The sequence below is a fragment of the Frieseomelitta varia genome, unplaced genomic scaffold (genome assembly GCF_011392965.1).
Source record: "Frieseomelitta varia isolate USP_RPSP 00005682 unplaced genomic scaffold, Fvar_1.2 scaffold_406, whole genome shotgun sequence".
Taxonomy (NCBI): domain Eukaryota; kingdom Metazoa; phylum Arthropoda; class Insecta; order Hymenoptera; family Apidae; genus Frieseomelitta; species Frieseomelitta varia.
The window spans coordinates 100,591-112,500 of record NW_025110153.1 but is presented as its reverse complement, the minus strand read 5'-3'; the positions used below and the strand labels follow the sequence as shown (position 1 = coordinate 112,500).

At 32.7% G+C, this 11,910-nt stretch overlaps 1 protein-coding gene across 1 annotated transcript in view; it reads left to right on the top strand.

Annotated features, from left to right (window-relative positions):
• LOC122531616 (dynein axonemal heavy chain 10) overlaps positions 1 to 11,910 on the top strand; it is a 37,540-nt gene that overhangs the window by 6,459 nt on the left and 19,171 nt on the right. Inside the window, exons 9-22 of the mRNA XM_043659661.1 lie at positions 387 to 817; positions 1,744 to 1,907; positions 2,270 to 2,617; positions 3,418 to 3,809; positions 4,683 to 4,820; positions 4,898 to 5,088; positions 5,738 to 5,913; positions 6,220 to 6,473; positions 7,015 to 7,542; positions 8,227 to 8,385; positions 8,838 to 9,098; positions 9,760 to 10,014; positions 10,461 to 10,731; positions 11,357 to 11,634. Coding sequence (XP_043515596.1) covers positions 387 to 817; positions 1,744 to 1,907; positions 2,270 to 2,617; positions 3,418 to 3,809; positions 4,683 to 4,820; positions 4,898 to 5,088; positions 5,738 to 5,913; positions 6,220 to 6,473; positions 7,015 to 7,542; positions 8,227 to 8,385; positions 8,838 to 9,098; positions 9,760 to 10,014; positions 10,461 to 10,731; positions 11,357 to 11,634 — 3,846 coding nt within the window. The remainder of the gene's footprint in view (positions 1 to 386; positions 818 to 1,743; positions 1,908 to 2,269; positions 2,618 to 3,417; positions 3,810 to 4,682; positions 4,821 to 4,897; positions 5,089 to 5,737; positions 5,914 to 6,219; positions 6,474 to 7,014; positions 7,543 to 8,226; positions 8,386 to 8,837; positions 9,099 to 9,759; positions 10,015 to 10,460; positions 10,732 to 11,356; positions 11,635 to 11,910) is intronic.

Genomic DNA, 11,910 nt, shown 5'->3' with positions numbered 1-11,910 from the left:
ATATTTTCAAAAGGTATTAATATTTTAAAATATTAAAGTATCAAAACCTATCTAATATAAAAAATACTAATACCTATCTTTGGGTATCAATATTTTAATATTTTCAAAAGGTATTAATATTTTAAAATATTAAAGTATTAATACCTATCTAATATAAAAAATATTAACACCTATCTTTCTTTCTCACTTCTTACTGAAATTTCCTATTTTCAATCAAATCTCACAAATGCAAAATTTGACAATATTGTTATTATAATTTTACAATATTGTTCAATGACCATTTCGAAAGAAGTTTAATACTTATCTTTCCAATTTCTCATTCTCTCTCTCTCTCTCTTTCATTACGTTTTCTTCTGCAAAAGTAAAATCTCCACTCTGATATCCAGGAATACGGGAAACTGATCACGAAATACGAGGAACGACGTCTCAGTCTGATCAAGTCCGAGATACTGTTCGATCTGCCAGCGACTGATTACTCAATCTTCCTGAAAATCAAGAAAGACTACGAGGGGATGCAGCTGCTGTTCAATCTGTACAAGGAACAGAGGGGCATGAGGGACGTGTGGGCGCAGACACTCTGGGTGAACCTGGATCCTCAACAGCTGATCGATGGGATGGATCACTTTATCAGAGAGTTTCGCAAACTGCCGCGATTCGTGAAGGAACTGAGCGTTGGGCAGGCTTTGGACACGAACATGAGCAGCTTCAAGAATTCCGTGCCGCTGTTCATCGAGTTGAAGAACGAAGCGATGAGGGAGAGACACTGGAAGCAACTGATGGAGAAAACTGGACGATATTTTGATATGGATCCGGACAGGTGCGATCGCGGTGAAAAATAAATGAGAAAATTGTGCAAGAGTGTGACATCAGTGTGAGGTGTTTGTGGTACATTTTTTAGACCAACTTCTGTGCTTTTTCTGTCGTGTTTCTCGAAATTTTAAAATAGGTGACAAAGCTTTCAGCCCTTTGCTTGTTTTATGGATTTATTAGAAGAAAGAGTTTTATAGCTAAACTTGGAAAATACCGTTGATTTTATTTTATATTTTTGTTCTATTCGTGAATTTATTTCGTACTTTTTTTTTTTTAAATCGATTAACTTATTAATACTTGCATTAATAATAATAATAATAATAATAATTGCGGTCTTGGAATACCGTAGCTGTAGAACTGTTAAAATTCTACGGGCATCGACTTTCTCGTAAAACTTTTAGAAAGAAATATTAGCAGAGAAGCTTATAAAATTAGGTTATAGGGAATATATTTATAGGAAGATCATTTCACGTGATAGTTACATTTTAAATATTGTAGAATTAGAAGTCTTACTGTGAGAACTTTGTATGATTATCTTATAACATCGAGTCATGCGAATTATCGTTCCGATTTGAAGTGATAGCCAATCTTTAAACTTAAATTCTTCAAATTGACATCTTTTAATTGATTCACGTTTCAATATTTTACACGACGTAACAAATGCTTCTCGGAGACTGAAAAATGAATCATAAGGCAAGCGTAGTTGAAAAGCATCTAGGGGATCTAATTCATTTTTTTTTTTACAGAATTTTTGTTTCAATAACTGTTCGTAATATTCATAATATATATATATATATGTGATATAATTTATATAAAAGTATGGGAGAGAACGAGATAGAGATACTGAAAGGGTGAGTTCATTCTCAATGATCTCTCGATCAAGATCTAGTCGCTCCACGTGCAAACGTAATAGACGTTTGTACATTAACGCAGGTTCACCCTGGAGAACATGTTCGCCATGGAGTTAGGAAAATACCAAGAAATAGCTCGAGAAATCGTGATGAATGCGGTGAAAGAGCTCGCCATAGAAAGGGGCTTGAAAGACTTGGCTGAAGTCTGGAAAACCATGGAATTCACCGTGGTGAAGCATTACAAAGGTACATAAGTGCTCTCGATGTTATAATGGAACAATGTTGATTTAGTTAAACAGTAACGTGTTTAAAAAAAAATTTGTAAATTTTTCTCAATCTTTTACCATCTCTGTACTATTATAATCCATCTCTATATTACTATAATACTATAATCAATCTCTATATTACTATAATACTATAATCAATCTCTATATTATTATAATTGCTTCGAAAAATTTCGTAGACCTATAATAATGTATTTCTAAAGATTTAAGTATTTAAACAAAAGCTTCTGTATTTTACTGTATCAAATAACTTGCAATTTAATTTCTCTGTCGCGGATAGTTATAGTTTAACTGTAGCAAGAAATGAAATTTTTCATTTCTCAGGTACCGAGGATCGAGGATTCATTCTGGGACCGATCGACGAGTTGAATCAGATCCTTGAGGACAACATGATGAACGTGAGCGGCATGGCAGCCTCGCAGTTCATCGGCCCTTTTCTCAGCGCCGTGCAAAAATGGGAGGTCACGATGCACACGATATCCGAGGTTCTCGAATTATGGATGCAGCTACAGAAGAGATGGCTGTACCTCGAGGGTATCTTCGTGGGCGGTGACATAAGATTCCAATTGCCAGACGAAGCGAAGAAGTTCGACGAAATTGACAAGTCCTTTAAGAAAATTATGACGGATACCTCGAAGAGGCTGAACGTTCTCAAGTGTTGCACGATTAAAGGTAAGCTAATGAGCTTGTCAAACGATCGTTACAATCAATCATTCTATACAAAGCTAAGACTGTGATTTGGAAACGAACTCTAGAAATGTGTGTGTTTAGGGGTACTTTTTGTTTGAGCAACGGTAAGATGAAACTAGCAGAATGAGAATTATTTGCAAGCACTTTAAACTGATATATTAACATATAATATATGTTATATAATATAATAATTTTCTTAGATATATATTGTATAATATAATATAATATAATATATATTATATATTATACAACATATTAATTTTCTTTAATCTATTTTAATAATTAATCTATTTGCAATACATTAATTTTCACGTTTTTTTGCTGCAGTCACGCTATATTTGAAATAAATTGTATAAATTTTTGGTCCCTACTTACTTCCATCTCCGATTCTTTGAATACAATATATTTCAACAACTATAAAAATTGCAATGTAAAATAAAAAAATAAAAAATATAATAACAGTAATAATATAATATAATATAACATAATAGTAGTATTTTATAGTAATATAAAATATAAAATGAAAGAATTACATAATCAGATAATATATTTAATATAAAAATTATATTATATAAAATTATATCAGTAAATGATGAAAATTAGAATCAGTAAATGTTGATTAACAATCGTTTTATCAAAATTCTCATCACTGTGACAATGCTTGAAGAAGCTAGTCCAAATCTATCTGTCAATCTGAAAAAGTAAAAATTTTCCACCACCGGGAGTACACGCGACAGTTTGACAAATGTAGCTTCAGATCTGAGTGAAATCTGGTGATCCAGGTCGACGAGAGGAGTTCGAATCGATGATCCGTGCACTGGACAAGTGCCAGAAGTCGCTGACAGACTACTTGAACAGTAAACGAGCCGTTTTCCCGAGATTCACTTTCCTGAGCGACGACGAGCTGCTGAACATCCTTGGCAGCGGCGTGCCCGCCGCCATTCAAGAACACGTGGCCAAGATGTTCGATAATTTGGACAGATTCCGGTTCGAATTAAACGACACCGAACGCGTGATTGCCGCAGCGTTGATCTCGTGCGAGGAGGAGGCGATGGATTTCAGAAACGTGGTTCTGGCCGAGGGGAAGATCGAGGAGTGGATGGTGCTCGCTCTGGACGAGATGAAGAGATCGAACAGATTCCTGACGAAGAAAGCTGTCTACAATTATGGGAAAGTAGGTGCAGTCGAGCTTCTCGGAGGGAATTCAGAAAATTGAAATGAAATTGGATTCTATATCAATAGAATATCGATGGAATTTCATATAAATTAAATTATTATATATTATTAATATATAAATTATTATATACTATTAATACTATTAATAGACTATTATATACAATTAATAGATAAATTATTATATACTATTAATATATAAGTTAAATTTATTTTAATTTATATATTATTAATATATATAATTATTATGTTCTATTAATATATAAATTAAATTTATTTAAAAAAAACTAGATATTAATAAATACGACAAACATTTAATTTCTAAATATATATTTATTTTTTTTATTTTATAAAAAATATATATATATATTTAAGTCATTTACTTTCGAGATAATTAAATTATTAAAAATAATTAATTAAACCTAATACAAAGGGTACAAGATAAATTTTACTTTTCTACTTTTAAAAAAATTCATTTTCATTACTTTGAACTGCTAATAATATTGTTAAATTTTTAATTATTACTAAAATATATTTTTATTACAAAATTTTAGTTGATTATATTTAAAATTTAAAAATTTTTTTTCATATTACAATTGAAAGGGATTGTTAATAGATTTCGTGGATTTCAGAGGGGACCAGGAATTGTTGAAATATTAACAGAACATCAATGGGATTAGTATTCTACTTGAATGAAATTATTAAAAGAACTCGTGGATTTCAGTGGAGATTACGTATTTTTGAAACTGAAATGTCAATAGATCAATGGGATCAGTATTCTAGTTGAAAGAAATTGGATATTTTGAAGGGAATTAGGAACTTTTCATTGAACTTCTTTCTATCCCATTTAAGTAACTGGAATGAAATTTTTCAGATCAGAAGACCTAGGACGAACTGGATGCTAGACTTTCAAGGAATGATGATCCTGGCGGCTGATCAAATATGGTGGACAGCAGAGGTGGAGGACGTGTTCGTGAAAATGTCTCAAGGGCAGATGCGTGCTATGAAAGACGTACGCTCCTGTTTGAATTATTCACGTTGCAACTACCTAACGAAAATCCCTCCTTATTAAAAATAATTCGTTCTCAGTATCTGAAGCAACTGAACAGCCGATTAAACGAGGTGGTGACGTTGATGGGCAGTGACACGTTGACGAACAACGACAGAAAGAAATTTGATATGGTGTTGACGCTTGACGTTCACATGAAAGATATTGTGGAGGGTTTCGTCAGAGACAGTATTATGGATCCTGCGGAATTCGAGTGGGAAAGTCAATTAAGGTTCGTTTCCATTCTAATTAGCAGAAGAGATGAAGATTTTTAAATAATTAAATTCAATTCAATTAAATAATTAAGATTTTTAATAAAGATCGTTTGCTTTATCTGTGATAACTTAATACTACTTTTTTAATTCGATAAATCGACTGAAAATCAGTAGCTTCAAATAGGAATATTTCTTTAAATACTGGTGTTATGATACGTAATACCTTTTTGTTAATATAACTAAAGAAATGGAATCTACATAAATAATTAAATAACCTATTCATAACAGAACATATCTAATGTACATAAATAACTAAACATAATCTAATAACTTATATATAACTAAATATAATATATATTATAATATACTACAATATAGTATAATATAATATAATATAATATAATATAATATAATATACTATAATATAGTATAATATAATATACTATACTATAATATAGTATAATATAATATAATATAATATAAAATATAATAAAGTATAATATAATATAATATAGTATAATATAATATAATATAATAACCCATTCATAACTAAATACATAACTAAATAACTACAAAAATAACTAAAAAATCTACATACACACGTAACTGAAGACTTGTTAAGATTTATTTCATCCACAATCATAAAATATCGATTTCTGGACGAAGGTTTTATTGGGTCCACGATCTGGATAACCTCTGGATACAGCAATGCACGGGAACGTTCGAATACGGCTACGAGTACATGGGGCTCAATGGGAGACTCGTTGTTACACCTTTGACTGACAGAATATACCTGACTATTACGCAAGCTCTATCAATGCATCTGGGTGGAGCTCCAGCAGGTATAGTGACGAAAAGTCGTGAAAATGTAACGAAAAGGAAATCGTACGTCCGTTTTTGTATAAAAATTTTTAATAGAAAATATAAAATCTCCTTAACAAGGATATTCTCTCCAATAATAATAACATTTATGATGATAATTTTTAATAATGGTAATATAATAATTACCATTACTATTGCTATTATTATTACCATTATCATTATCATTATTATTATTAAAGAAATTTTACATTTTCAACTAAAAGTTGGAAATTATTTCAAAAAGACGCAACAAACTCTGCGTGCAACTCCGTTTTTCATTTTACCAGGGCCAGCTGGAACCGGAAAGACAGAGACTACGAAAGACTTGGCAAAAGCGCTAGGATTATTGTGCATCGTCACAAATTGCGGCGAAGGGATGGATTACGTGGCGATAGGGAAGACACTGGGTGGCCTTGCGCAGTGTGGAGTATGGGGTTGCTTCGACGAATTCAATCGCATCGATGTTTCCGTGCTATCCGTCATTTCCACGCAGCTTCAAACAATACGCGCCGCTCTGATGGCGAAAGCGTCCAGATTCTTGGTATGAGAATAATAGCGAGCTTGAAAAAAAATTTCATTCCACTGGAGATATTTCTTGAAAATATCGTGTCTTACGCAGTGTCTTAATATTTTTTTCCCCAAGCATCTCTTTTTTTTTGTGGTAAAACAAATTCAACAACCATTTGCCAAATTTCTATAAAAGAAAATTGCTAACAAATGGCAAGTTCAGCATTTTTTTACTGAATTTAACAATTTTGCATCTGTCCGTTCATTTAATTTCAATGATCGACCTCACGATCGATCTGTCACTCATCTTAATTTCATTATTATCATCATTTACAAGCATCCAGCATACCAATATATCGAATTTACGTTTAAAAGTGATCACATTACCGCGACAATTGTCATTTTCTGCTAATCACGATAAATTATCATGTAAATAAATTAAATATAAATTTCAATATAATTAAATATAAATATAAATTTATCACGATAACGTGATATTGCAAATTACTACATGCGTTCAAATTTAAATTCAGGCCGAAAAAATTCTCCAATTGCATTTAAAACGCCTCCCCTAGTTCGAAGGATACGACATAGTGCTGGACACGAAAGTGGGCATATTCATCACGATGAATCCGGGATACGCCGGCCGAACGGAACTGCCGGAATCGGTGAAAGCCCTCTTCAGGCCAGTGGTGTGCATAGTTCCGGATAACGAGCTGATTTGCCAGATAAAGTTGTTTAGCTCCGGCTTCTTGACCGCCAAGGCTCTGGCCAAGAAGATGACCGTCCTGTACAAATTGGCAAGCGAACAACTGAGCAAGCAGAACCACTACGACTTCGGTTTGAGAGCACTCAAGTCCGTGCTCAATATGGCCGGCCAGCTGAAGAGAACTTCCGGCGACCTGGCCGAGGACGTGGTGCTCATGAGGGCGCTCCGCGACATGAATTTACCGAAATTTATCTACGACGACGTCCCCTTGTTCCTTGGACTTATCGCTGATCTATTCCCGGACCTCGACTGCCCGCGGGTTCATTATCCCGATTTCAACGAGGCTGTTAATCAAGTACTGCACGAGCAACGATACACTGTTCTGTCTGTGCAGGTATTCTAGTATTCTTTCCTTTTTATTTTAGAATTTATTTAAATCCAAATCCGATCTGAAACTTTTGACATTTTGCACGTCTCTAATAAAATTCAGAATCTTGAATTAAATTTGATTAGAATTTATTGACTTTGGGAACTTTAAAACGTATTGAATTCTAAAAATAATTTGTACGTCTATTTTATACATAAATATTATATTATTTTTATTTTTAGTGGTTAGTCTTGAAGTTAGTTATTAGTCTAGAATTTTTAGTTATTAATTACTCTATATATAAATATTATATTATTTATATATCTATTTTATATATCTAATTTATATATTTATATATTATTAACACTTTATTATCATCGCCACGAATAATCAGAACATTCTTAATTTATATTGAGAAGTAATTTGAAAATTATTATATTTGAAAAATATACATTATTTACATTATTATCTTCTGTATTGTAATTAAATTCGTAAATTAAGTTTCGTTGAGAAATATTGAAATTGCAAGTGAAATCGACCTGTTCGAAGTGATCAGGAACTGTATGTGCATATGTTGATCATAATTTTTTAAATGGGAATTTCATAAAAGTTACCTTGAGCATATTGTGCTAATTATTTGACTGGCAAATATTTTAATTCCGTAGTGTAATAAACGACACAGATTTTCAGAAAAGTATTCTAACTTTGTAGATAGATAAAGTGGTTCAACTGTACGAAGTAATGATGACTAGACACTCAACAATGGTGATTGGACCAACAGGAGGTGGAAAGACTGTCGTGATTGAAACTCTTTGCAAAGCTCAGACTCGTCTTAACAAACCTACCAAACTCTACATTTTGAATCCAAAGGTATAAGTATAAGTATACTTACAATATAAATATACTATAAGTATACTAAAAGTATTTCTTCAATATGATTAACTGCTTAATAGTCGTGTCTCTGAACAGGATTTGTATAAATTTGTAAATCAAATCACAGTAATTTGTAGTAATCGGTATATACTTAAACCGATGTTCAATTTATTTATATTAATTATTAACAGCAATATACATTCAAAGTAATTCAATCTCGAGAAGAGAGAAAATTGCAAAAACAATATATACTGTCCTTTAAAATCTGTTCTTTTTCTCCTTTTCGCCAACGTTACGTGTTCATTAAATGCTGAACACTGAAATTTATTACTTATTTTTTAAATTATTATAATTTTTATTTATTTTATAATTTAACGCTAAAACTTCCAAGTGACTTTATACTTTCTAAAGAATCAAAACTAACGAATTGTCAATAAAATTTTACTTAGGCATGCACCGTGAACGAACTTTATGGAGTGTTGGATCCAACAACTCGCGACTGGACAGACGGTCTCCTGAGTAACATTTTCAGGGAAGTGAACAGACCATTAGACGCGAATAAGGATGAAAAGAAATATATCTTGTTCGACGGTGACGTGGATCCACAATGGATTGAGAACATGAATTCCGTGATGGATGATAATAAATTATTGACTCTGGCTAATCAAGAAAGGATCAAGATGCAGAATCACTGTAGTCTGCTGTTTGAGGTGATTGTAACTGATATTTATGAATTATTATTTGAAAGCAATTCTCATTATATTAATCAAGATTATCCTTGTTTGATATAATCGTTTCAAGATCATTTAGAAAGTAAATCAATAGACATCATTTTTATACGACGAGCTTTCTTCTAATTTATAAAGAATTTCATTTAAAACTACATAAAACGGTTTTATCATTGACTTAATAAGTGGTCACGACACATTACGAAAAGTATTTTCTAAATTGCCATAAAAACATAATATAAATTTCTGGATATCGAGAAATTAATTACAGAAAACTTTCAATATTCATAAAACATAAAATTATCGAACATTTGGCAACAAGAAGAAAATCGAAATTCGAACTCCAAATCCTATTATTGCCCAAAATAATCTACAACTTTTCTCCTAAATTGATGTTACATCCAGATAATGATTTTCACGATGGCAATCTGTCGTCATGCTCAAACGATTCATAAAAATAAAAAATAATCTATATTTTCCACACAGAAATGTTATTCACTAACTCTGAAACATTACACTTAAATCTTATTTTATTGTATCTTATAATTATTTCAAAACCATATCGATCTAATTGTGTCTATTTTAAATAATTACCTAATAAATTCATTTTTAATAATTATCTTGTTAATTCATTTTTTTAAAGGTAGGTGACCTGCAGTATGCTTCGCCAGCCACTGTGTCCAGAGCTGGCATGGTGTACGTGGATCCAAAGAACCTGGGCCATCAGCCTTACATGGACAAATGGATAGAGAGTAAAAACAAATCGGACCAGGAGCCATTGCGCGGATTCTGCGAGAAATACGTAAATGGCGCGATAGCGTTCATTATAGAAGGAATGCTCGGATTGCAGCAACTCAAACCGCTTAAGATGATCATACCTCAAACGAGTCTCAACATGGTAGCAATTAATTCTTTGTATGCTAATTAGCTGGTATTTTTTTCATGGATCTAGGAAAGTCTTGTGATTGAACTATAAATTTAATACAGGATGGACTAAAAGTTTCTTCCCATCTATTCCTTTTTTTTAAATAAAAAAAAAAAATAGGAATTATTAATTTTAAATTAAATTTAAGTTCAAAGATTAAAAAGAATTATTTTAGTATCTTGGCCTTTAGTATCCTGTATTTTCACGAGCACAATTGAAGATGAAGGAGGATGTGTCGAGCAACAAACGTTCTGTTTCAATATTATTTCAGTTCGCTAAAACTGTCGTTTAAAAAATGTTATAACGTCCCAAAAAAAAAAAAAAAAAAAAGTAACAGCACGCAGTATCTTCGCTCGGTTATTTCAAATTATGTCAGACATGCTGCAGGGAATTGTCAGCGAGAGGAGTTTCTTGTTTAGGTAGTACAACTCTGTTACGTATTCGACGGTCTCCTCGCCGTTCTGAATTCTCAACTACCTCTTGTTACCAAACTCGAGGAAAACGAAGAAATAAGGGCAGAGCCATTATTCGCCAGAGAGGAAGTTCTCGAGGCAATGTATATTCAAGCTTGCTACTGGTCCTTGGGAGCGTCCTTAGCTAGCGAGCACAGGCCTAACTTCGACGATTATATAAAGAGAACTTCTGGATACATGATGGTGCAGGATACTGCCGAGAAACGAGCTACTGTGCGTGAGTTTCACGAAATAATTAAAAATAATTTTTTTTTATTCCCGCAGATGTTTCGACCATAGTGACTCGATAGAGGTTCGAACATTTGCCACGAAAGAATACTGTTGTATATAATATTGTACGTTTGTACATTTCAATCATGTCATTCCAATATCTGGAAAGGTTTTCAATGTTGATTTTTTTCGAAAACAAAGGTTCTAAAAAGTTTTATCTTCACTTTCGATTTATTTTTCCATATATATGTGAAATCTCTGGCTGTATGAAAGACTTTCTGATTTCAAGGACATCTCGTCATATCTAGCGGAGAATTATTTCTCTAAGTGTTACGTAACACTTGAAAGTTTCGAAAGAATGAAACTTTGAAAGAAACATTTCATTGTTTATTCCATTTAAATCTATTGGAATAAAAATTCAACTTGAAACTTTCTTCTCCGCTAAAATAAAACGTTCTAGTCAATTGCACCATCACTTACATGAAAATTACAAGATATTTACTATACTTTCCCCTTTTCTCGAAATGCCTGATTAAAGAAGATTCAGATTTAATCAACAAACGTTCGAACTTACTTACGATCTGCTTGAACCCATCGCTAGCTGCAATTTAAGCTACTCGAATTATCGACAGGGTACATTCCCGTGACGGAAAAGTTACTATACGATTATTTCTTGGACTTGGAGAAGAATATCTGGCTTCCATGGAAAGTTCTGGTCTCTGATTACGTTCACGACAGAGAGAAGAATTTCTCCGACATTTTGGTCCCTACTCTAGACACCCTGAGAACTACGTGGTTCGTTCAGATGATGAACGAACGAAATCGGCCGGTTCTTTTAGTTGGCGAGACTGGCACCTCGAAAACCGCTATAATTCACGAGTTCCTCCGAAATTTGAGCACCGAAAAATACGTAAGTTTTAGAATTATTTCACAAATTTAATATTGTAATGTAATTTAATATCAACCCTCTGTTATATACGTAACTTGTGGGACCCACTTCGGGAGCTGATTGTTCGCCTAAAAATAATGAAAAAAAGTCATATAAATGTATGTCCTATCTGTCTTCGTTTATGAGATATAATGAATTTCCTGTTTTAATTACTTTTACAAAAGATGCTCGAAATGACCAGCTTGCATTTGAAGACAAGCCTGCACGCGTCTTGTCATTCATCTGGTTACTCTCTCT